Source organism: Mastigoproctus giganteus, chromosome 5 (assembly GCF_048544385.1).
Source record: "Mastigoproctus giganteus isolate SK-2022 chromosome 5, ASM4854438v1, whole genome shotgun sequence".
NCBI classification, from domain to species: Eukaryota; Metazoa; Arthropoda; class Arachnida; order Uropygi; family Thelyphonidae; genus Mastigoproctus; species Mastigoproctus giganteus.
The window spans coordinates 201,276,620-201,304,499 of record NC_143579.1 but is presented as its reverse complement, the minus strand read 5'-3'; the positions used below and the strand labels follow the sequence as shown (position 1 = coordinate 201,304,499).

Genomic DNA, 27,880 nt, shown 5'->3' with positions numbered 1-27,880 from the left:
TGACTTTTTTTGATTTAGTGATTAGATGTAAATCACCATGTAGGGAAAAAGATTATATCAATTGGAGAACTGGAAGTACTGCACTTTTTGAATGAACTGGACATTAATATAAACTGTTTAAAGAAATAGCTCGCTGTGATGAAAGTATTTCTTCAATTTAATACACCACTTCCTTTTGCCTCTATTATTAAAGTTCCTAGGTCCCATAGACTTTCTGATGATTTCTTTGAAAAAAAAAAAAAAAAAAGGGGGGTAGTATGGAAAGCTAATTTGGAACAACCTGAATGAATGGGATGATTATAATGGATGGACATGGAAGTGGCAAGTATAAACAGGATGGCCACTATAATTGTAAGCGAGGTCAGGGCTTACAATCTATTCAAATACAAGAAAATACTTTCTGTTTATGCTAATTTTTATTCTCAAATAATTTTTTTTAACTGTTAATTAAAAATAAATTTCTTATTTGTGACAAATCTTTTTATTCATGAATATTTTTTTATTCACAAATAATTTTTTTTATTCACTATTCAGAAATATAAAAATGTATTCTAATAACAAATAAAAGAATAACTTTTTATTTTGTAACGATTAGTTTGTCAAATAAATTATTTATTTCTTATTCATGAATAAAAGTCCTGTTATTTATTAATTATTTGTCATTCTGAATGAAATTTGCCCAACATTGGTGTGCAGTCTGACAATGTGATGAAATCTATATTGTAGATCAGAATGTTTTTCACAAACTGCATGGCAAGGCTTTTTTCTGAAGAACTTTTAAATAAGCTTCTGCATTCAAGGTTCTACTATGTGGCATTGCACAAGAATACCTCTGAAATCATAAACAAATTAGGTAATGTATGCAGTGCATTAAACGAATTTTGTCTTTTGCTGTAATTAACAGAAGTGAAAAGAAAATGCCTAATGATCTTGTTACCAATTAACTAATTAAAATTTGTAATTAACTAATACAGTCGATTCCAGTTATTTGGGACGCATCGGGACTAGTGCATTTTGGCCCAATTATGCCTGCCCCAATTATGTGAAGTTTCACATAAATAGTTAAAAATACAGCTTTACGATTGATTTTCTGTACGATCAAATCACATTACGATGGACTCACCATAATAAAATACCATTCACTATATGATGTTTTTTTTTTTTTTTTTTTTGGTAGTTGTTGGCGCATAGGCTTCTGTGGCCATTATGCACCTCCCAAGGTTTTTGCAGTACTTTGATCCAAGCCCGAGGAGGGAATCGAACCCGTGACCTTTGGGTTGCCAGGCAGGCACTTTACCCACACGTCTAGCCCGGTCGGCCTATATGAAATGTAGTAAGCGCCGGTCATTGTGATCACGTTTGTGAATTGAATTTTAATTCTATTAAACAGCGATTCTAATTAGCGAAAATAGGAGGAATATTATCCACAGGCTATAAAAGTAAAGATATATTAAGTACAAATTTACACTTTATTACCTTACCAATTAAAAAATTAAATGATACGTGAAAATTGGAAGAATATTTTCCACAGGCTAGCAAAATAAAAATAAATTTACACTTACGTGTATAGCTTAATTAATACGTACTGCAATATGTAAATACTAATAGTTGATATTTCTGTTCACTAACATTTGTGGGTGGGGGGTTAAAATTTAAAACAGTAAAAAAGATAAGCATTCAATAACAAAGAACACGTCACACACAAATCGCAAGTAACACAATATGCGCAAGTGAGAACGGAGTAACAAGTTGCGAAGCTTAAAAAATAGGAATTCTGAAAATTTATTGTTTATATGATTGAAGATTTCATGGAAGTGTAAACACCTTTCACCATAATAATGTAAAGACCCCCACAGAATTCCAGTTGTCGGTATTATCACAAATTCAATAAAATCGAGTTTACTATCTATTTATAATAGATTGCACTAACAGAAAAGCCCAATAAATCGGAAACTGCTAATTGTTTAATGGTTGTGACCTCCAGAAATACGACCAGACAATGTAGTATGGTCAGAGACAATCATGTGGTAATCTCAAGTGCTGCTGTCTCCTGTCCCAATTAAACGACATGTTGTCCCAATTAAGCGAAGTAAACCCTGGCTATTTTCTTGATCGGGTTCTGTTCTTTAAGATATGTCCCAAATAAACAGCTGCCCTGATTTTAGGTGGCCCAAATAACCGGAATCCACTGTATTATATAAAAGTTATTATATTCACTTCTCTGCACAATCAAACAACATAATTCACTCAACACTTTACTTATTTCCTCCTGGATTTTAATAAAAATTGAAATATAACATGTATTTCACAGATCTTGTGTCATTTAATAAACAAATAGTAACTAAGATCACAGCACGAAGTCAACATTTTTGTAATGTACTTTACTTATTTTCTCTTGGATTTTAATAACTGAAAGATAACATGTATTTCATTTTCTGCTGTGATTAATATACACTCAGTGGACACTTTTTAGGTATACCTATCTAACAGTGAGTAAGTTCCCTCTCCCATTTAGCACACTCAAAACTGTCTGCATTCATAGTTACATGGTCTTAATAAGGAGTCAAAAGTGTCATAGGGATGCTGACCCATGTTAACTGAACTGCTTTCCACAGTTGCTACAAACTGGCCAGTTGCAGATCTCTACTCCAGAGAAGTTCCACTTGTTCCACCTCATCTCACAGGTACTCAATAGGATTGAGATGTGGTGACCGGAGAGACCACCACAGTAGGCTGAATTTACTCCTGTGTTTCTGGAACCATCACTATACAATTCTTGCCTTGTGACATGCATATTATCCTGCTGGAAGAACTCATTTGCAGATGGATACACTGCAGTCAAGAAGGGACATGTCTGATGGACATGCTTCATGACAATACACATGAAGCATGCACAAGACTGCCTAAAGTTAACAATACTGCATTAAAACTATGAATTTCTTTTTTACATAAAAACTGTATGAAAAAAAGAAATAATTGCCAGATTTTAATGAAATTTGGAATGGCACAACAAAAATATTTTTAAAAGGCCCAAATATAAAATTTCATGAAAATCCATCCACTGGGAATCGAGTTATTAATTGGATGTATGGACATGGCAAAGACAAAAGGCACATATGCATATCTATAAAAGAAATATAAATTAGAGAAGATGAGAGGGGGGGGGGAAAGCAGAAGAGTGAAGAAACAGATAAATAACATAGAAAGACAAGGAAATATTAAATATAGGGCAAATAAAGCCAATTAATAATGTCAATGCTAAATTTATATCTATGCCCACTTGTTAATGACAAGGCCAAAACAATGTGAAATATCAAAAAGAGAGACATAATAAATCTACCACTAAAGAAAATAGACTAAGACAAACCATAAGGAACAAATAAAAATGAATCGTTATATCCATTCTCATCAGAGCGCCACTGAACACAACAGCTGTGAATATTACTGCATTTCGAATGCAATGTAAATTACAGCAACTAGCGGAAACTCAAACATCAACCTGCCAGAGCAATAAAATGCATCACAGAGGCCCTAATGCAGCAACAGAAATAACAGTAAAGATTAAGCACTCATTGCAAAAATAAAGAAATGAAGCGGATGACCAGAAATATAAACCAATTATAGAGGGCAGTATGAGTAGTGCAAAGCAACTGACAGACCCGGAATATCACAAACATAAGTGACTGCATAAAGCAATAACCACAACACATTGCGTAACCTATAATAATTAATAATAATAAAAATTAGGCATGGCAAAGAGATAAAAAGAATATAATAAATAACAAGAATAAATAACCACAAACGTAAGTGGCAGCATAAAGCAATATCCAACAATATTAGAGAGTCAGAGAGTCTTATAATGGGGGATTTTAATTTCCCAGATATTGACTGGAATTTGTGGATTGGTCACTCGCACACTAGCAAGGCTTTTGTGGATTTATTGGATGATTGTTTTCTACATCAGCATGTTCGTGAGGCAACAAGAGGGAGCAATACTCTTGATCTGATTATCAGCAGTGATTCTTCATGCATTAAGAATCTGCAGATAAATGAACCACTAGGTGGCAGTGATCACAGTGTGCTGAAGTGGGATTTACTCAAGGAGGTAACTACCATCAGAGGTAAAGGGAAGGGTTTTTGTTTTCGTAAAGGCGACTATGATGGTCTGAGACAGTATTTAAATTGTATACAGTGGGACCAACTGATGATGTTACTAACAGCAAACTCAAAATGGGAAGCATTCAAGGAACTAATCTTGGAGGCTACCAGGCTTTACATCCAACTAAGAAATATTGTTCAAGGTTTAGGCCTAAATGATTGTCAGATGAACTAATGAGACATGTGGCAGAGAAGAAAAATGCATGGGATACATACAAATTAATGGGTGACATGGAAGCCTATGATAGATATAAGTTGGTCTGTAACCAAGTCACAAAGGAGATTAGGCAGGCAAAGGCAGACTACGAAAAATCCTTGGCAAAGGATGCAAAGAAAAACAGAAAAGAGTTCTTTACCTATTTAAACTCAAGAAGGAAAGGGATGAATCAGATTGGTCCACTGGATATTGATGGTTCAACAGTTGAGGATCCTGCTCAGGTGGCTAACAATCTAAACGAGTAATTTGCATCTACATTCACGCATGAGGAGTTATTCAGGAAGGAGAATGATGTAGGTAAAGTAAACATTGGCAGTGAGCTGGAGGATTTTGTAATAACTGAGAGGAAAGTGGAGGAGAGATTGTTGAGGATAAACATAAAAAAGGCACCTGGGGTGGATGGGATCTATCCAGTTATATTAAAGGAGGCAGCAAAGGAAGTCAGAAAACCCCTAGCCATAATTTGAGAGCTTCTTTGGACTCAGGGGAGGTACCCATAGACTGTAGATGTGCAAATGTAACCCCAATTCACAAAGGAGGATCAAAGGCTGACACAAGTAATTATAGACCTGTTAGTTTAACTTCTGTTCCAGGTAAATTAATGGAGGCACTGGTTAAAGAAGCACTGCAGGATCATCTAGACAAGAATTCAGTTATAGCTCAGACGCAGCATGGTTTTGTTAAGGGCAGGTCTTGCCTGACCAATTTGATTGGATACTATGATGTAGTCACAAAAGAACTGGATGCAGGGAATAACTTTGATATTATATATTTGGATCTTAGAAAGGCTTTTGATACTGTTGCACATGGAAGACTGCTGCACAAATTGGAGCAGTGTGGCATTGGAGGCAAATTGCTGCTATGGATAAGGGGATGGTTGAGTGGCAGAAGACAGAGAGTGGTAATCAATGGACACTGCTCAACGTGGACTAATGTTATTAGTGGAGTTCCTCAGGGTTCAGTGTTGGGTCCGTTGTTGTTTTCGGTGTTTATGAATGATATTGATGATGGGATATCAAGTTTAATGTCCAAGTTTGCAGATGATACAAAGGTTGGCAGGGTTGTTAAGGACACCACTGACGCTATGCTGCTGCAACAGGATCTGGAAAGGTTGAACAGATGGGCTGAGAGGTGGCAAATGAAGTTTAACATTGACAAATGTAAAGTACTACATATGGGAAACAGTAACCCCAGAGCAACGTATCAACTCTGCGGTACTACACTGACAGTGGTGGAGAATGAAAAGGACCTGGGGGTAATTGTGCATGGAGACATGAAGTTCTCTGAGCAGCGCAGACGAGCTGCAAGAGTAGCTCATAGTGTCTTGTCAATGATATACAGGAATTTTTCTAGCAGGGATAAGGAGGTGATTATTCCCTTGTATAAGGCAATGGTTAGGCCACATCTTGAGCACTGTATACAGGTCTGGAGGCCTCATTTCAAGAAGGATGTAGAGCTGCTGGAACGGGTACAGAGAAGGGCAACAAGATTAGTGAATGGAACAAAGGGTTGCTCTTACGAACAAAGGCTTAAGTTTTGCAAATTACAGAGTCTGGAGACTAGGCACCGGCGAGGTGATCTGATAGAGGTGTATAAGGCTTTGAATGGTTTGAGCATGCTCAATGCCAATGGGATTCTTCATCTTGGTCAGAATAATCAGCTCAGAGGGCATAAATTCAAATTGAGGAAGGACGGATGTGCAGAAATTTGCCTTTGGCCAGCGGGTGGTTGGTTCGTGGAACCGACTTCCACACTTGATAGCCTAAACAAATTTAAGGCTCAACTGGACAGGTATTTCGAGCGAACGAAGGGGTGAAATGGGAGTGGTGTGTTTTTTTTTTTTTTTTTTTTTTTTTTTTGGCTGATGCTGAATAAGCTTGCTTTCTTGCATCATATGCCTCTACTAATGCTAATGCTAATATGTGTAAACTATAAAAGAAATATTAATTAGAGAAGGGGGAAAAAAAGTGGAAGAGCAAAGGAAATAGAAAAATAACAAGGACAGAAGAGGAAAATGAAGACACATGGTAGGAAAACACATACAAAAATTTTGAAATATTAAATAGAGGACAAATAGAGCAATTAATATGCCAATGAGTGCTATTAGACCAGTGCCCACTTATTAATGCCAAGGCCAAAACAATATGAAATATCACAAAAGAGACATAATAAACCTGCCACTAAATAAAATAGACTAAGATGAAACACAAAGAACAAATAAAACCCAACTGGTTTTTATTTTATATATATATATATATATATATATATGCAAATGCACCTAAAAACTACAACCCCAATTGAAGCACCCTTTAAGGAATTCATATCAAGACCTCTCTAAATGAGTAACAAATGGTGAAACTACTATGCTGTCATAGAGGGCAAGGCATAATAAAGTCTGCAGTTAGTTTATAAAAACAGAGATTTTACATTCGCAAAATTTTAACTTACTCTTTTTCTTGCACGGTGCCCTGCATGTGCTAATTTAATTTCTTCTACAGCTCGAGCAGTGGTGGCAACAGCCATATCTGTGTAATAATCAATCCTATCAATGACTTCTCCCTACAATTTTGATGTACAAAGAGATACTGATTACATGAATTGATTTTGTTCCATCTAGGCTAATAAAGTTAGAGAAATTACAGCTATCAATACAAGTATATTCATTTTAATTCGATATACAATAAATTTATGTCATATGGAAATCAACAGATTTCCTGTCTACATCTTGCAAAGCTGTGGTGTTTAACCTCAAGGGACATTGAAAACAATAGGTTTTGTACTTAGGTAGCATTCTCATCATTATTTATGTATATAAACACTGCATTATTTACGTATATAAATGATCCATCAGTATATAATCAATGGGTGATTTCTGCAAGGATTACTACACAGATTACTAGATTAACATTATTCTATATTCTTAAGATCTGAAAGGAGGTCAGGAAATACCAATGAAGAAGTGATTTTGTATGCTGAGATAACCTTGCATCACCTAAAAAGAGAAGGAAAATTTATAAAATGAAACTCACAATAACACCCAAAAACAATCAAGGCTTCAATTCCAAAATCCTTATAGAAGCAGAATTTTGTCTGTTGGCATCTTCATTTCATCAGGAACCATAAGATCTCAGTGAATGAAAGAAAAAATACAGACAGCATTTTAATAACTCCCAACCTTATGTCAGGGAAATGGGACATATATTGTACAAAAAGGATAGATTGAATAAGATTAGGTTATGTCTGCTGGGAGCAAAAGGTAATGATGTTGTACAGCAGCAGCAGCAGCTACAACCCTTTAAGGGCATAAAAGATGATATTTTTTGTACTCTGGGTACTAAATGATATAAAGAACAGCTTATCTGAGGATTTACTTAACAGGAACAGGACAACAGGGACTTAATCTTATAGGCTACTAGGCTTTTCATACCAACTAAGAAATACTGTTCAAGGTTCAGGCCTAAATGGATGTCGGATGAATTGATGAGGCTCGAGGCAGAGAAGAAAAATACATGGGATGCATAAAAATTCTCAGGCAACACAGAAGCCTACGACAGATATAAGCTAGTCTGTAATCAAGTCACAAACGAGGTTAGGCAGGCGAAGGCAGATTACAAGAAATCTTTAGCAAAGGAGTCAAAGAAAAACAACAAAGAGTTCTTTACTTATGTAAATGCTAGAAGGAAGGAGATGAATCAGATTGGTCCATTTAACATAGATGGTTCAACTTGATGATCCTACTCAAGTAGCTGATAAACAATGAGTATTTTGCATCTACATTCACACATGAGGAGTTATTCAAGGAAGGGAATGCCAGAAGATTACCACACTCTAACAGGTAACTAAGTGATTTTGTGATAACTGAGAGCAAAGTAGAGGAGAAATTGTTGAAGTTAAACATAAAAAAGGCACCTGGGGCAGATGGAATCTATCTAGTTATAATGAAGGAGGCAGTAAGCAAATCCTTAGCCATAACTATGAGAGCATCCTTAGAGTCAGGGGATGTCCACATTGTCTGGAAATGTGCAAATGTATCCCCAAATCACAAAGGGGATTCAAAAGGGTGACACAAATAAATATAGACCTGTTAGTTTAATTTAACTTCTGTTCCGGGGAACATAATGGAGCCACTGGTTAAAGAGGTGATACAGGATCACCTAGACAAGGCAGCAGCAATAGTTCGGACACAGCATGGGTTTGTTTAGGGGAAGTCTTGTCTGACCAATTTGATACTACGATGTGGTCACAAAGGAACTGGATGCTAAAAATAATTTTGATATCATATACTTGGATTTCAAGAAAGCTTTTGATACTGTTGCACATGGAAGGCTGCTGTACAAACTGGAGCGGTATGGTATTAAGGGCAAGTTACTGCAATGGAAAAAAGGATGGTTGAGTGGGAGACAGCAGAGATTGGTAATAAATGGACATTGCTCTACATGGACTAATGTTATTAGCGCAGTCTCCCAGGGTTTGGTGCTGGGCCCATTGTTGTTTTGTGTATTTATCAATGATATCGATGAAGGTATATCAGGCTTAACGTCCAAGTTTGCAGATGATACAAAGGTTGGCAGGGTTGTTAATGACACTAAAGACAGTATGCTAATGCAACAGGATCTAGAAAAGTTAGGTAGATGGGCTGAGAAGTGGAAACTGAAGTTTAATATTGACAAATGCAAAGTACTGCATATGGGTAGCAGTAACCCAAGAGAAACGTACCAACTGTGTGGTACTTCACTCGGTGAGGTGGAGAATGAAAAAGACCTGGGGGTAATTGTGCAGTCAGATATGAAGTTCTCTGAGCAGTGCAGATGGGTTGTCAGAGCAGGTCATGGAGTTTTGTCAATGATATATAGGAATTTTTGTAGGAGAGACAAGGTGGTGATTATCCTTTTGTATAAGGCAATGGTCAGCCCACACCTTGAGTACTGTATACAGGTCTGGAGGCCTCATTTTAGGAAGGATATAGAGTTGCTAGAATGAGTATAGAGAAGGGATAAGGACTTGAATGGTTCGAGCACACTTAATGCTGCCGGGATACTTCCGCTTGCTCAGACTAACCTGCAGGGGCATAGATTCAAATTGAGGAAAGACAGTCGTGTGGAATAGATGTTGTCAACAGACTTCCATCTGTTGTGAAAGTTGATAGCTTAAATAAATTTAAGGCTGAACTAGACAAACATTTGGAGTGACTGGATGGGTAATGGGAAGGGTTTTTTTTTTTTTTTTTTGCTTGCTTTCTTGCATCATAAGCCTCAAATAATGCTAATGCTAATAATGAGAAAAAGTCAGGAGTTAGATTAAATCGAAAAGTGTCTACAATTATGCTTTGAAGAGATTGTGAAGGCTAATGGGATAGAATTTTTCTCAGCATGGTCTGTGCTTGTTAACAGAAGAGACTTATTACAGGGATGGGATCTGCTTAAACTGAAGTGGGTAAGAATATTTGTTGATGCTATCAAGGCAGTGTTAAGAGGGTTGGAAACTGCTAGCTTCGGTCAGTACATAGTACATTAACAAAGCTGCAAGCATACTTGAAAGGGATTCTTGAACTACTTTTATTGGGATGTGCAGCAGCTTGGAAAACAAGGAGCGAAAGATTACAGGGCCTAGTGGGGGTCTTCAAGGGACAATCAAACACATGGGCTGTGTTAGGGTTACTAAGATCAAAAATCAGCGCACATATACTTGCTTGAATGCTAATGCTAGGAGTATAGTAAATAAATTTGATGAAATTTGAAGTAATGGTTAACTCATTAAACATGAACATTGCGGGAATAACAGAAACCTGGTAACACTTGGCATAGGGAATGCAGAACTTGCATATGGTGAGTACAATTTGTACAGAAAGGAGAGACAGGATGGGGGTTATGCTTTTGGTTAACATGCATATAGAATCTAAGGCAGTTCACCAGTTGAAGCAATTGACCAGTGTAATGTGATATGATATAAGCACCAGGAAAATAAAAATAAGAGCAAGGGTATGTTATTGGCACAAATGCCAGTGATGACTATAATGACCAACTATGCAGAATGACTAGAAAATTAGAATGTCCTGAAAATGGGATATACTGAATGACTGTTTGCTGAACCAGAATGTTAGAAAAAGGCAACAGGAGAAAGCAATACTTTTCATGCATTCAGAACATCCAAATAAAGGAACCACTAGGTGGCAATGATCCTCACTAAAGTGGACACCAATGGGTCAGAAGAAAGTGCCAACTTTGCAAAGTTGGCACTTTCTTCTGACCTGACAATTGCCTTATACAAAGAGATAATCACCTTCTCATCCATGCTAGCAAAATTCTTATATATCATTGACAAGACCCCATGAGCTGCTCTGGTAGCCTGTATGCACTGCTCAGAAAACTTCATATCTGACTGCACAATTACTCTCAGGTCTTTTTCATTCTCCACCTCCCTAAGTGTAGTACCACACAGTTGGTACGTTTCTCATATTTTCAGATAAATCATCATTCAAACTTTTTTCAACATCAGAGAGTTTTACATTTGGTGAATGCCAAAGGAATCCTGACTTTTTTGTGCCAACTGTCAAACATGGAGGAGAATCAAGAATGGTTTGGGCAGCAATATCTTAGTATTCTTTAGGTCCTATCATCACCCTAAATAGGTGAGTTACAGCCATTGATCATCTTGATATCCCCATAGTGCAAACATTGTTTTCCACTAATGGTGCCCTGTTTCAAGGTGATAATAATCCAATACATAGCCAGATGGTCCAATCTTCTTTTAAAGAGCATGGAACTGAGATTAAGCATCTTCAATGGACTGCACAATCACCAGACTTAAATATTATTGAGTCACTGTGGGCATATTGCGAGAGAGGAGAGTGAAAAGCAGATTTCCTCCATCTTCATTACTCAAGGAGTTTAAAAGTTCTTCCACAAAGAATGGGCCAATATTCTTCTTATGACAGTTCACGATTTATATGAATAAATTTCATGTAGAATAGAAGCTGTTTTAAAAGCAAAGGAGGCCTAACACCACATTAGTGCATACCTTTTTTATCACAGGTGTTTCCATTATTTTGTCCATTCTTTTACTTACTTATTTAAACACACACACACACAAACACACACACACACACACACACACACACCCCTCTTCATTATTTTTGACATTATTTTCTGTTTTATATGTAATCATTTGCAATTAACCATACAATAGCAGTAAAATATGTGCAATTTTCAAAGAAAAAATGTTATACTTTGGAGAAAAAAATGAAACTCATTAAATAAACATCAATTGACTCTATTTAATAAATTTCAGAATGATTACTTTCTGATGCCTAAATTCCAGAATTTACTCCAAGCACACATTCTCAGAAAAGTTTTTGTCGGTTTGTGGATGCCATCTGACCTTACTACGGGAGCCATGGTGTTGCATTGGACAGCCCTGATCTAGACCAGCAATATGAACCTTTTTCGGCATGTGTGCCCAAATACAAGCTGAAAAAAAATAAAAATTTCTGCATGCTATGGGAAAAAAAAAATTAAATAAAAAATAGAATTAGTAAATAGTTTTTATTGGTATTATAAATTGGTGCAGAGAAAAGTTTCTAATGAGAACTTTATTGCTGTATAATTTTGTGAAAAATTACACTTATAATTTTCACCACTAGCTGTGGCTGATAGACCATAAACCAAATTGATCTTCAAATAAAAAAATACCTTTTTTTTTGTAATATAAAATATTAACGAGTGGCTGCATGCTGGTATATTTTCTTATGCATGCATCTTGTGGCACTGGTTTACCATTGCTGGTCTAGACACTGTCTGTTCCAAATTTCATCTCCAAGAGATTCATGATTTGCCCCTAGTTAGTCAAAGTGATGCACTTTAATTATAATCATTCTGTGTGTGTATTTACTTACTGCATGTTTTGGCATATAAGTTGACATCTGTTTTCCTTGAAAATTCATGCTTCACCGCCATAAGTCGACTTTTTTTTTTGCGGTCACCACACATTTTATGTAGTGGTGTATTAAAATAAAATTTGGATTAAGAATCACCTACTTTTTAATTCAACTATTTCTGTTCTTTTTTATAAATTTTTATGGTAACATTTAATTATACTGCACAGTAAATTGTAAAGAAATCAGTAAGAAAACTTAGTTCTCCCTTAACCCAAAGCCTATAAGCATAAGTGGTAACATGACATCATTCTTACTGATGCTATACATGTACATGGGAAGCTTTGACTTGAGATTAGCTTTTCTTGATTAGAGATTAGATTAGAGATTGAAAAGTAAACCCCAAAACATAACTCCTGATGAATTCCATGGCCTGTTTTCATCTGAAGAAGATAAACAAATTATTGGGTTTTACAAAGGAAAAAACTATATACAGGGTGTCTCAAAAATATTGGTACAAATGTTTAGGGAGGGTAGGAAACATCTCAAGGAATGTGAATCGCATAGGAACCCATAACCGGAAACGGCACCGTAAGTCGGTACACGGTGCTGTTCATCAATTCGCGAGAGGAAAAATTTCTGGTTTACTCGTTCAAGCAGTAGTCGCCACACGAAGAGCATGCATCGATATATGAACAAACTGTGAGCTGGCAGACATGCACCTAGTGTATGGATTAGCAGAGGGCCCACACGGTGTGCGCCCCCATGCGGCACAACACCGCTTCGCAATAAATGTGTAGGCAGGTATGGTCGGTGACTGCTTAGTCGGCCCATACCTGTTACCATCCCGCATGAACTCCGCTAAATATCGGATCTTTCTTGAACAAGTTCTACCAGCGTTACTTGACGATGTTTCAGCAAATGTGAGACGCAACATTTGGTTTCAACATGACGGGGCGCCTGCCCATTATGGAAGGTGTGTTCGTGACCATTTGAACAGGCGTTTTGAGCGTTGATGGATTGGCCGTGGTGGACCCGTTGCCTGGCCCCCACGTTCACCTGATTTATTGAGCCTTGATTTCTTTCTGTGGGAGGCCCTCAAATCTATTGTGTATGAATTGCCTGTGGAGACGGAAATGGATCTCGTGGCGAGACTCGTCTGCGCTGCTGCTACTGTCAAAGAAACTCCAGGTGTGTTCGACTGTGTCCGCCATCCATGCTGTGTCGGTGTCACGCATGCATTGCGTCTCATGGTGGAAACTTCGAGCATCTGTTGTAACATCATGAAATGCATCTAACTCGTACTCCATTGTTAATATTATGTCAAATAAATGTTTGCCACTAATTACTGTCTTGTGTCATTTCTGCTTCTTGTGCCTCTGCTACTACTTTCCCGTGACGTTTCCAGTTATGGGTTCCCATGCGATTCACATTTCTTTAGATGTTACCTACCTCCCCTAAACGTTTGTACCAATATTTTCGAGACACCCTGTATACAGTTTTTCTGGACCACTCGAGAATACGGACGTTTCGAAAACTCACCAACTTTTTAAATTTAGCGGACTTTTGTGTCAAGCCTACAATTTACAATATATAAAAAAAAAAAAAAAAGAATAAAATTCTTGAATTCATGGCCTCGTTTGAGCCTTACAATAAAATTGCTGAGAGAAAAAGTTTACATTGCCCAAAATTAGAGAATCTCAATAAAGTGTTGTACAAATGGTTTTTGTTAAAATGATTGAAAGGTATGGCAATTACTGGGCAGATGCTTATTGCCAAAGTAAGGTCTTTTAAGGAGCAAATGAACATTAAATCAGAGTGCACATTTAGTGATGGATGGCTTAGGAATTTCAAGACTCGTCATGGTATTAGACAGTTAGATATTGCTGGAAAAAGACAGTCGGCTGATACACAAGTGACAACAGAATATAGTGCAACATTTGAAAAAAATGTATCTGACTATGACCTTACAGCTGATCAAATTTATAATGCTGATGAAACAGTGGTTTACTGGAAGTGTGTGCCCACAAAAACTTCGGCTGGAAACCAAGAATGAAATGCAAACAAGGTTTAAGCTTAATAAGGAAAGAGTTCCCGTTCTTATGTGTGCTAATGCTTCAGGTCAGCATAAAATTAAGCTTTTGGTGACTGGCAAATTTCAGCACCCACAGGCCTTTAAAGGAATTGTGGACTTACCTGTGACCTATAAAACCCAAAAGAATGCTTGGATGGACAAAGATATATTTCGTGGCTGGTTTGTTCATGATTTTGTTCCACCAGCTTGCCAGAACTTGAGAAAACTGGGGAAGCCTGCAAATACAAAGTACCTGCTATTTCTCAACAACTGTAGGGTTCACCCGCATGAATCAAAATTAGTGTCTGATTGCAGGAATATTTTTGCATGTTACTTGCCACCAAATGTAACACCATTAATTCAACCTGTGGATTGAGGAGTCATTAGGAACATTAAATGTCACTATAAAAATGATTTTAGGATGAAAATGATGCATAAGAATGTCGACCCTTCAGAATTTCAATGTAGTTTTACTATCAAAGATGCAACATTTTCACTTGTGACTGCATAGAAAGCCTGTAACTCTTTTAAGAGCGTGGTGAACATTATGGCCAAACGTGATGTTTGCAGATCTACAATCTGATCGAAACGAAGATTTTGAAGTATTTCACATAAAGCTGAAGGCATCTGAAGCGAAACAACCGATGGAAACTGTTAAATTATGTACGGAAGACAACCCATACTAAGCAAACTTAATGCTGATGACACAGAAGAGTGGATATGCATTGAAGATGATGTTGAAGTTGCAGCGACTTTCACTGATCAAGAAATTATTCAAAGCATTATAACTCCTAATAAGATAAAAGAGAATTATTCAGAAGAATCTGGTGAAGAAGGAAAGATATCTTGGGCTACTGTTGTTGTTATTTGGTTTTTAGGAGCATTAGCAACTAAGGCCATATTGCTCTGGGGATATGTGGTGGTCATTCCCCGAACTTCCCACATCCTCCGTATTTGGTGGTCACGGGCTTGAACCCCGGTCTGATCAAGAAGCATGTGCTACGCACTGCTGCTCCTGCCCACGGAGGCACCCTTGGGCTACTGCAGAAAAGTCCATTGAAATAGTTATTAAATTTATGGAACAGAACCATAGTTTCAGTCTTCAAGATGTCATGCATGCACACAGGGTGCATAATAATTTTATTTGAAAGAAATTTACATATTTTTTTGATTTATATTAAATATGCATCTTCCGCTTTTATTTATATACTGTATTTTTATTTTACATTGTTCATTTTTAAACACGATTTCAAGCATTGCACACTTTTGTTTGTGGTGAAAATTTTTGTTTACATCTTTGTCAGGTGTTGACTTTATTTTTCTTTAAAACTGCTCATTTTGATAAATGAAGCATGCTTTATTTGCTAATAAATAAACTGTCAAAATTTACCTGGTCATCTCTTCTTTATTCCATCATAATATTATTATTAGCATATGGTGCAAGAAAGCCTAGGGCTTATGCTGCACCAGCCAAAAAAAAATTTCTAAATTACCCTGTGTGTGTGTGTGTGAGAGAGAGAGAGAGAGAGAGAGAGAGAGAGAGAGAGAGAGAGAGAGAGAGAGAGAGAGAGAGAGAGAGAACAAGAATCAGAAACGAAGAAAGATGATCTCTAGCTCAGGACCCTGGGTGTGCCAAGCTCATAGTCACCAGATGTGAGCCCCTGGGGTTATTAAAAAGTACTGCCTGAGAATCTGGAAAATCCAGATCGACCTAGTCCCCGAGCAGCCCAGATTTTTGGACTTTTACTGTATATGTTTTTTAGAAGCTAAGCCTTCTAAAAACTTCTTCCAGCTGAAGTTATCTGGAGTTAGGAATGTTAACCATTCCTAACTCCAGCAGGTAATATTGATGTATTCTAGCAATAAAAAAAAAAAAAAAAAAAAAAAAACCAACCAGAAATTAAAATATGTATTAAAATTACATGGGCAAGAACTTTAGTATTATTTTTTAATTGATACAGCCATAAAAAAAAAAAAAAATATGGCTGTTTGTGAACCACATACTCATTTTGAGTCAGTTTTCCAGAAAGTTTTGGTTTCGATCTGATTTTGCTCATTTTGCCACTGAGATTGGGGCAGAAATTAGTCAGGAAATATATATTACTTGAATAATATGGTTCATTTATAAAACATTATTTGCTCTTATTATCTAATACAGTGTCAGAAGTAAGGATAAATTCTTAAAGTGCCAAATTTTAAATTATTTCTTGCCTTTTTTGCCCTCAAAAAGCTGACTAGAGAACAGCATATACCAAGGTGCATGCTACCATAACTTCTATTGATATGCAGCTAAACCACTGATTTTGAATACGTTTCCCATCTGTTTCCACAATGTGAAGTCATATCCAACAGTCACAGATAATCAGATATCTGGGCTATGTTGGAAGAACATTAAGATTTAGGGAATAATTTCAACATTGTTTATTTGGATTTTAGCAAAGCATTTGATTCAGTCCAACACGAGAGGTTACTGTATAAGCTTGAACAGGTTGGGATTACTGGCGAGATTATAAGATGGACTGTGGGCGGCTGCAGGTCAGAAGGCAGAGGGTTGTGATTAACAGGTATCCTTCAGATTGGTGTAACGTCAGGAGAGTGGTCCCCTCAAGGATCGGTTCTTGGACCATTGTTGCTTCTCATTTTCATAAATGACATCGACGGAGGGATAGAAGGTGTGATGTCAAAATTTACTGATGACGTAAAGACTGGCAGAGTTGTAAATGATCAGCACCAAGCAGAATTCCTTCAGGATGAATTGAACAGACTTCAAAATTGGCCAGAGAAGCAGCAGCTTTGTTTTAATTCTGCTAAATGCACAATCTTACACTTGAGGAATAGCAAGCCACAAATAAATTTAACACTTAGTGGGGCTGAATTAAAAACAGTGGAGGAGGAAAGAGATATAGGAGTTAGAATATGAAGTTTTCTGAACAGTGTAAACAGGCAGCCAGGAATGCCCATGGTGTCCTATCGATTTATCGAATGCTATTCTGTACAGGTAGGGAGGTCATAATTCCACCGCATAAGGGAATTGTAAGGCCACATTTGAAATACTGTGTTCAAGTATGGAGACCTCATCTGAAAAAAAGACATCACGCCTCTTGAAATGGTCCAAAGATGGGTAACTCGAATGGTGTGATCAGCAGAAGGATGACTGACTGTATTAATTAAAGACTCTGATTACGTAGGCTACAGAACTTGACAATCAGGTACCGTAGAGGTGACCTGACTGAGGTTTACAAAGCTCTGAGAGGGATAAGTAAAATGAATGAAGGTGGAATTCTCACTGTTCTGAAGAATTCCAGAACTAGGGGTCATATTTTCAATTAAAGGGCTTGAGGTTTAGATTAAATTGTAGGAAGTTTTCTTTTAGCCAGCAAGTTGTTGATAGCTAGAACAAGTTACCCTTGCATGTAGTTAAGGCTGACAGTTTGAGTAAATTCAAGGGTCAACTGCATACTTAGCTGTGTGAAGAGGGAAGCATATAATTTGTGTTTTTTTATTCACTTGGTTTTTTTTTTTTTTTTTTTTTCAATGCAGGAAAAGCCTGTGGCTTGTTTGCACTATGTGGCAAATATTATTATTACTACTACTATGACCACACGGTCAGCATTCACATGATAAAGAGAATACAAGAAACAGCACTGTATTTAGTAATCAAGCAGACTCGAAACATAGTCACTCAAAGCATGTGTACATCTGCTTTGAGTGACTTAAAAAAAAAAAAAAAAGTTGGATATCATTATTCTTCTCTTTCTTGGTGATTCCCTTCTACTTCTCTCTCTCTCTCTCTCTCTCTCTCTCTCTTTCTCTCAGAGTAACTCACAAATATTTTTTTTTGGCTGGTGCAGCAAAAGCCTCAGGCTTCCTTGCACCATATGGCTAATGATGATGATAATAATAATAATAATAATAACTATTGCAGCAAAAGTGTGACTATATCTAGGAAGCCAAAAAAAATTTTAAGATTTTTAATCATTAATTAGAGGTAACAAGGGCGCTATTTTCAAGAGGTACCTTTCAAGTCCTGCACCTTCGTTACTAAGTTAATATTTTAATATGAAGTGAAAGCTACATTATTAAAGAGTTTAATAGTTCATCTGATTATTGTTTTTGTATACTGTTAATATTTGTTCATCTGACATATAGGACTCTGCAATAGTTGTTGTTGTTATTTGGTTTTTAGGAGCATTAGCAACTAAGGCCATATTGCTCCGGGGATATGCGGTGGTCATTCCCTGACCTTTCTGCATCCTCCGTATTTAGTGGTTACAGGCTCGAACCCTGGTCTAATCAAGAAGCGCTCTGCAATGGTACCTTAAGGGTGAGATGCACAACTGATTTTGATGACTTTTTCCTTGAGGCTTCTGCTCTTTCTGTTGCTTTTTATACTCTCCAAAATATTTTTTTTTACACACTTTTTTTTTTTTATATTAATGTAGACAGGGGTCAGCTGGAAACCTTTCAGGAATAATGTGCCAGATTTACACCAATGTGGAATCTCTGATACAAGTGATGAACTTCAAAAATACATTTAAGGGGCTTCACTTTGAAATTAAATTGGAATATGAGAAAGCTTATATGTCTTTGTCAATTTTCACATACACACTTCTTGGGATGATCAAACGAAATAATTTCAGAATGCCATGTCTCAGTTATTCGGTACCTGTTCCACAGATTGTTAATCCTTGGTATAGATCATTATTACCTTTCTATAATTACCCATTATCAATGTTAAGCGGGGTCCACAAGAATAGGTTTTTGGACCACTGTTGTTTCTAATATTCATAAATGACATTGACAACGGATAGAAAGCTTGATGACAAAATTTGCCGACAACGTAAAGATTGGTAGATTAGTTAATGATCAATATCAAGCAGTGCTCCTTCAGGATGACTTGAACAGACTGCAAGAAGAATGGTCAGAAAAGTGGGAGGGAAGCCATGTTTAAATGCAGCAAAATGCAAGGTCACAGGGGAACAGCAACTCCAAAATAAATTATACACTTGGTAAGGTCGAACTAAAAACAATGAAGGAAGAAAGGAATCTGGGGAGTTACAATATGGGCATATATTAACAGTGTAAACAGGCAGCCAAGGAATGAGTGGTTTACTATTGATGATTTATTGAACATTATCCTGTAGAGATATGGTGATCACAGTCCCACTGTATAAGGCAATGGTAAGACCACATTTGAAATACTGTGTTCAAATATGGAGACTCATTTGAAAAAGGCATTGAGTTTCTTAAAAGGGAGGGTCCAAAGACAGGCAACTCACATGGTGTGATTGGCAAAGGGGTGACTATATGAGGAAAGACTCCATATGTGGGCTACAGAGCATGGCAACTAGGCACCTTAGAGGTGACCCTCTGAGAGGATTAGTAAAATGAATGAAGGTGGAATTCTCACTGTTCTAAATAATTCCAGAATTCAGGGGCTTAAATTCAAATTACAGGGGAAGAGGTTTATCCTAGATTGTAGAAGTTTTCTTTTAGCCAGCGAAAAATATGTCTGCTTGCACAAAGCACATATTCAACTGGGATGGCCCATGCTAAAGCATGACAGGGATGGTCTTGATGGTCCATATATAAAGCTTCCAAGGGTTTGACAGAAAATTAATATTGTATGTATGTGAAAAATATTCATTTATTTTGTTAATAATAATTTTAAAAAATATTTTATGAAAATTTAAAAAATAATAATAAAAATAAAATCTGCCTAAGCTTCATTTTCCTTTTGGTTTTTGGCTCCAGGCAATTGCATTGCCATGGTTCCTCTTAAAATGTTTTTCCCACTTCAGAAACTCAATTGATCATTTTTTTTAAAAGCAGCTTAAGTATGTTTTAAAGTAAAGCGGTTTATGATCTAATTTAATCCCAGAAGGGCATAATTATCACACAGCTAGCAAAATTTTAAAGAGAAACACTTCAATAGTTCCAGGCACTTCAATAACTGGAACCAAAGTAAATTTAATTAAAGTAAATTTAATAAAAAACTTATTATTTAAAAGAAAATACTGCCATTTTTCATTGATGTTTAAATGATTATCAGGTGTAAAAAAAAGTTTAGGAACTGACTTTGTATCTTGAAACTGCAGTGTCGTGGAGAGTTGAGACTTGTCACAACACACTCAGTGACTCATCTAGATACAGTAATGCACAATTCACTCATTTATCTGAAGTCATGAGAATTAGCATAGGATGAATAGGTGTTTTATGTGTTTCATTGCACCTTAAAATTAACTGATTTTATTAAGCGATGAATTTGCAAATTTTTTTTCAAATTAGGGAAAAATCCAACAGAAACCTATGCAATGTTAAAAACAGCTTTCAGAAAAGATGCTAAATGTTGGTTCAAGACTTTTTTTCAGTGGTTCAAAAAGTTTAAAGATGGCTACTTGTCTACTGAAGATGATCCTCACTCTGACTGCTTCTCAACTTTAAAACCAATAATTCAATTGGCCATGTTCACAATTTGATCGAGAGTGACAGACATTTAATCATTTGCAAAGCTGCTAGTAAAACTGGTATTTCTTATGAGAAATATCAATCAATTTTAACACAAGATTTAGGAATGGCATGCATTTCAGTCAAGGTTATATTCTCACTGATGATCATGGAGAGTGGTGCATTTTTACAAGTTAGGATCTTTGTCAATGTGATGTTGCTGACCCACAGTTTGTTTCTTTCATCATACCTGGTGATCAATCATGGATGTATGGTTATGACTTGGAAACAAAGGCACAGTCCTTTCAATGGAAGACCCCATCTTCTCCAAGGCCCCAAAAAATAGGACAATCTCTAACAAATGTGAAGATGGTGCTTATTGTATTTTTTAACTTGCAGGGTGTTGTTCATTATAAATTTATCCTGCATGGTCAAACAGTAAATCAGGACTACTATAAAACAGTTCTACAGTGATTGTGCAATTCTGTTCAGAGAAAAGGGGTTCTAGGAATTGACACTTGCTCATGACAAAGTTCCTGCATGCCTAGTGTTTTCCATTTAAGAATTTCTTGCAAAACCATTGTCCCCTATTTGCCATTCTCAATGGATTTAGCAGTGTTGTTTTTTTTTTTTTTTTTTTTGTTTTCTAAGCTTAAAGCCTCCTTGAGAGGTCACAGATTTGCAATGACTGAGGAAATTACTCAGAACAGAGGAATTAATGGCGATTCCTCTGTTCTAAGAAATTATCTGAGGAATTACAACAGAAGAATTATTGGCAATTCCAAATGAAACCTATCAGGAATGCTTCCAGAAGTTGCAGAATTGGCGTATACAGTATCAAGGAGACCATTTTAAAGGATATTTATCTGAATAGCTGGTAGGCTTTGCCATTTTCCAAATATTAGCTCAGTTCCTTTATGACCACACCTTATACACACTGCTGTGTTCCTTGAGAAAGAATGGTCATCTGTCTGGCTGGTGTTTCTGACATTTTGAAATCTGCTATATTATTCTTGCAATGCTTTCAATAATATATATCATTGTGAAATGATATAAATCCACAGAGAAATTAAGAGTGCACAAATGCATTACTCATCCAACATTAAAAATATATACTAGAATGGCTGTGTGGTGTTATGCAATAATAACTAAAATCAAACTATGGCTGCAAGACATTTGTGAGTTTACACCAAGAAATCCACTGGTTTTTCTCCTTAACTTGATTCAACTGAAAAAAATAAATTTATTAAGTTCAGAAAGGCTATTCTCGTTATGAGTAATTATAAGAATTCTTATTTAGCTTTTCTTCACTTAGATATTAATTATCAAAAAAAAAACGCAACAGTATTATATGACAACATTAAACTTAAGTTTTGGACATCCTGTATCACAAGTTTTCCATTAATTACCACACAGTGCTTCAGCATTAAGAAGACAAGCTCTTATAGGATAATCCCTTCAATGATAAGCAAGCTGCTAAAACAGAACTTTTTACAAACTATCAACATCATGAAGTGTAGACTATAGAAAAGGATGAATTTCTACTATAAGCATTAGATTCTTTAATCTTCACAAGGAAAAATTCTTCTGTAAATAGGTGCACTAGAAACTAAATACTGTACATTTAAATACCCTCTATTTTCAAGCTTCCATTTCTTTATACATGGAAATCATATGTGTTGAAATGGCACTAGTGAGGAACAACATAATTTGTGAATAAAATTGTTTTTCAAATAGAGAGAAATGTACCAACTATGTGGTGTTACGCTCAGGGTAGTGGAGAATGAAAGAGATCTGGGGATAAATGTGCAGTCAGATATGAAGTTTTCTGAGCAGTGCAGACAGGTCATTTGTTGCAGGCAAGCCATTATCTATTCTGGCAGCCTGTCTGCACTGTCAGAAAACTTCATATCTGACTGCACATTTATCCCCAGATCTCTTTCATTCTCCACTACCCTGAGCGTAACACCACATAGTTGGTACATTTCTCTCTATTTGAAAAACAATTTTATTCACAAATTATGTTGTTCCTCACTAGTGTCATTTTAACACTATTAAACAGATAGTATGAATCAGAGATGTAATACTCAATACGTTCTACATTGATATTAATATTTGTAAAATAATAAAATATTCAAACAAAAATCGTTTTGAATATTTTCATTAGATTCTTTTTAATTTTTAATTGCATTAAATTGATTTTTAATTATTTATTTTTTGCTCTAATGTAAGTTTTCGATTTTTTTGTTTTAATTTTTGGAGAGTATCATATGGAAGTGTTCTACATACTATATTGAGGTAAACTCCTCTTATTATTTTACAAAAACACTATTAAACAAAAATAAAATGCATTCTGCCTGGTCTTTCTCAACAGAAAATTAACTTTAATAACTTTCATTTAATGACCACAAAAATATATTTTCCAACTATATATATACTTCAACAAGTTTCAAGTACACACAGATCAAGTTACAGACTTTGCTCTTATTTAACTATAAGCTTAACATTTAAGTAAAATTATAGAGCTTCCTTCCTATTTCACAGTTAATGGTTTCTCTCCATCTGTTAGTATTGACAGTATTACAGTGGATTTCACACGGATGCGCTGTTATAGCAGCAGCAATCACCTCTATCTCTCTGAGCTGTGTTAGTGCCAATGTACACTAATGTTTAATGGTAAACCTTTTTCTTTAGCATTAGTAGAGGCACATGATGAAAGAAAGCAAATTTATTTGGCCAAAAAAAAAAAAAAAAAAAACCCCTTCCCATTTCACTGATCCATTCATTCCAAATGTTTGTCTACTTCTGCCTTGAATTTTTTTTAAGCTATCAACTTCCACAGCAACAGATGAAAGTTTATTCCAGCAATCAACTACCCACTGGCTAAAGGCAAAATTCCACACATCTATTCTACAACTGTCTGTTCTTAAGTTGAATCAATGCCCCCTCAGGTTTGTAATCAAGCAAGAATAAGAATCTCATCAGCATTGAACCTGCTCAATCCATTCAAGGCCTCATACACCTCAATCATATCGCCTTGCAAGTACAGTCTCCAGAAGCTGCAATTTTCAGAACTTAAGCCTTTCTTCATAAGAGCACTCCTTTGTTCCCTACACCAGTCTTGTTGCCCTTCTCTGTACTCGTTTTACCAACTCTACATCCTTCTTAAAATGAGGCTTCCTGACCTGAAAGCAGTATTCAAGATGTGGAACCTTGAGTACTGCTTTCAGTACCCAAGATTCCACAGGGATAATCTTCTTATCCCTGTTCGCACAATTACTGTATATCAGTGACAAGATGCCATTACCTACTCTGGCAGCCTGTCTGCACTGCTCAGAAAACTTCATATCTGACTGCACAATTACCCAAGGTCTCTTTCATTCTCCACTACCCTGAGTGTAACACCATATAGTTGATACATTTCTCTGGGGTTACTGCTACCCCATATGCAGTACTTTGCATTTTTCAATGTTAAACTTCAGTTGCCACTTCTCAGCCCATCTACTCAGCTTTTCCAGATCCTGTTGCAGCAGCATACTGTCATTACTGTTATTAACAACCCTGCCAACCTTTATATCATATGCAAACTTTGACATTAAGCTTGATATACCTTCATCAATATCATTGATAAATATACAAAACAACAAAGGGCCCAATGCCGAACCCTGAGGGCCTCCACTAATAACATTAGTCCACGTAGAGCAATACCCAATGATTACCACTCTCTGTCTTCTACCATTCAACCATCCATTGTAGCAACTTGCAATTAATGCCATACTGCTCCAATTTGTACTGTAGTCTTCCATGTGCAACAGTATCAAAAGCTTTCCTGAAATCCAAGTATATCATATAAAAATTATTTTTTGCATCCAGTTCCTTTGTGACCACATCATAGTATCTAATCAAATTGGTCAGACAAAACTTCCCCTTGACAAATCCATGCTGTGTCTGAATTATTATTTTAGTCTTGTCTAGATGATCCCGCAATGCTTCTTTAACCAGTGACTCCATTATTTTCCAATAACAGAAGTCAAACTAACATGTCTGTAATTACTCGTGACACTCTTTGATCCCCCTTTGTGAACTGGAGATACATTTGCACATCTCCAGTCCGTAGGGACTTCCCCCGAGTCTAAGGATGCTCTCATAATTATGGCTAAGGGTTTGCTTGCTTACTTGCTTGGCCACCTCCTTTAATATAAGTGGATAGATCCCATCTATCCCAGGTGCCTTTCTTATGTTTAACTTCAATAATTTGTCTTCCATATTATTTGTCTTCAATAATTTGTCTCAGTTATTACAAAATCATTTAACTCCCTGGTTTCTCACATTCACACATGAGGGCCAGATGTTTGATAAACACCTGGCCCTCATGTGTGAATGTAAATGCAAACTACTCATTTATTTCGGCAGCTATCTGAGAATGACCATCTACAGTCAAACCACTGATATCAAGTTGACGAATCTGATTCATCCCCTTCCTTTTAGAGTTTATATAAGTAAAAAAGTCTTTGCTGGGTTTTTTTTGCCAAAGATTTTTCATAATCTGCCTTTGCTTGCCTAACTTCTTTTGTGACTTGATTGCATACTAGCTTGTATCTACCATAGGCTTCTGTGTCGCCTGACAATTTATGTGCATCCCATGCATTTTTCTTCTTTGTCACAAGTCTCATTAGTTCATCTGACATCCATTTGGGCCTAAACCTAGAGCAGTATTTCTTAGTTGGAACAAAAAGCCTAAATTACTAATTCCAAAATTACTTCCCATTTAGAATTTGCTGTTGGTAACATGATCAGTTGGTCTCACTGTATAGAACCTGAAAAATCTCTGAGACCACTATAGTCACCTTTATGAAAGCAAAAACCCTTCCCTTTACCCCTGATGGTAGTTACATCTTTAAGCAGATACCACATCAGTACACTGTGATCACTGCCACCTAGTAGTTGCTTTATCTGTAAATTCTTAATGCATGAATAATCACTGTGGATAATCAGATCAAGAGTGTTACTCCCTCTTGTTGCCTCTCTAACACGATGCTGTAGAAAACAATCATCCAATAAGTGTACAAGTGTACAATTGTGTGATGAATTATTCAGTGCAATGATGAATTATTTCACACTTCATTTATCACAGTGAGTACACATAATTTCTTTTTGTTGCTTAAATTCTAACAATTTCGTCAAAATAAGAGTTTCAAAACTATTGTTTAACTACAGGGTATATATTCTTATGATTTCAACATTGGAAAAAAATATCATCTTATTACACATGTGGAAGAAATCATTATTATTTTAACACATCTAATATTTAAACAACAGAACACAAAGAATCTATTTCTTTCAGAACACCATGTACCACTAAACAAAACAACACAGAATACTTAATGTATAACAAGAGTTGACATGGAATTAGAAGCACATATATATATAAAAAATTGAAAAATGAAGAAAATAGAAAACATTAGCATTAGCATTAGCATTAGTAGAGGCATTTGATGCAAGAAAGCAAGCTTATGCAGCATCAGCCAAAAAAAAAAAAAAAAAAAAAAAGTAACATAAATAAATAAAAATAACCACTTCCACTTCACCCCTCTGTTCGTTCGAAATACCTGTCCAGCTGAGCCTTAAACTTATTTAGGCTATCAACTTCCACGACAAGGGATGGAAGTCTGTTCCACCCACCAACCACCCGCTGGCTAAAGGCAAATTTCCGCACATCTATCCTACATCTGTCTTTCCTCAATTTGAATTTATGCCCTCTCAGGTGATTTTTCTGAGCTAGAGGAAGAATCCCATCAGCATTGAGCATGCTCAAACCATTCAAGGCTTTGTACACCTCTATCAGATCACCCCGCTGGTGCCTAGTTTCCAGACACTGTAATTTGCAAAACTTAAGCCTTTCTTCGTAAGAGAACCCCTTTGTCCCATTCACCAATCTAGTTGCCCTTCTCTGTACTCGTTCCAGCAGCTCTACATCCTTCCTGAAATGAGGCCTCCAGGCCTGTATACAGTACTCTAGGTGTGGCCTGACCATTGCCTTATACAAGGGAATAATCACCTCCTTATCCCTGCTAGAAAAATTCCTATATATCATTGACAATACACCATGAGCTACTCTTGCAGCTCGTCTGCACTGCTCAGAGAACTTCATATCTGCCTGCACCACCACCCCCAGGTCCCTTTCATTCTCTACCACTGTCAGTGTAGTACCACAGAGTTGATACGTTGCTCTGGGGTTGCTGTTTCCCATATGTAGTACTTTACATTTGTCAATGTTAAACTTCATTTGCCACCTCGAAGCCCATCTGCTCAACCTTTCCAAATCCTGTTGCAGCAGCATAGTGTCAGTAGTGTCCTTGACAACCCTGCCAACCTTCGTATCGTCTGCAAACTTGGACATTAAGCCTGATATACCATCATCAATATCATTTATAAATACAGAAAACAATAAAGGCCCCAATACTGAACCCTGAGGGACTCCACTAATAACATTAGTCCACGATGAGCAGTGTCCATTGATTACCACTCTCTGTCTTCTCCCCCTCAACCACCCCTTTATCCATAGCAGCAACTTGCCTCCAATGCCACACTGCTCCAATTTGTGCAGCAGTCTTCCATGTGCAACAGTATCAAAAGCCTTTCTAAGATCCAAGTATATAATATCAAAGTTATTCCCTGCATCCAGTTCTTTTGTGACTGCATCATAGTATCCAATCAAATTGGTCAGGCAAGACTTCCCCTTAACAAAACCATGCTGTGTCCTAGCTATAACTGAAGTCTTGTCTAGATGATCCTGCAGTGCTTCTTTCACCAGTGCCTCCATTAATTTTCCGGGAACAGAAGTTAAACTCACAGGTCTATAATTACTTGTGTCAGCCTTTGATCCCCCTTTGTGAATTGGGGTCACATTTGCACATCTCCAGTCAATGGGTACCTCCCCTGAGTCCAAGGAAGCTCTCATAATTATGGCTAAGGGTTTGCTTACCTCCTTTGCTGCCTCCTTTAATATAACTGGATAGATCCCATCCACCCCAGGTGCCTTTCTTGTGTTTATCTTCAACAATTTCTCCTCCACTTTGCTCTCAGTTATTACAAGATTCTCTAGCTTACTGCT

At 36.7% G+C, this 27,880-nt stretch overlaps 1 protein-coding gene across 1 annotated transcript in view; it reads right to left on the bottom strand.

Annotated features, from left to right (window-relative positions):
• LOC150086007 (syntaxin-1A-like) overlaps positions 1-27,880 on the bottom strand; it is a 209,916-nt gene that overhangs the window by 26,162 nt on the left and 155,874 nt on the right. Inside the window, exon 9 of the mRNA XM_090374769.1 lies at positions 6,824-6,934. Within this exon, the coding sequence (XP_090230895.1) occupies positions 6,824-6,934 (111 nt within the window). The remainder of the gene's footprint in view (positions 1-6,823; positions 6,935-27,880) is intronic.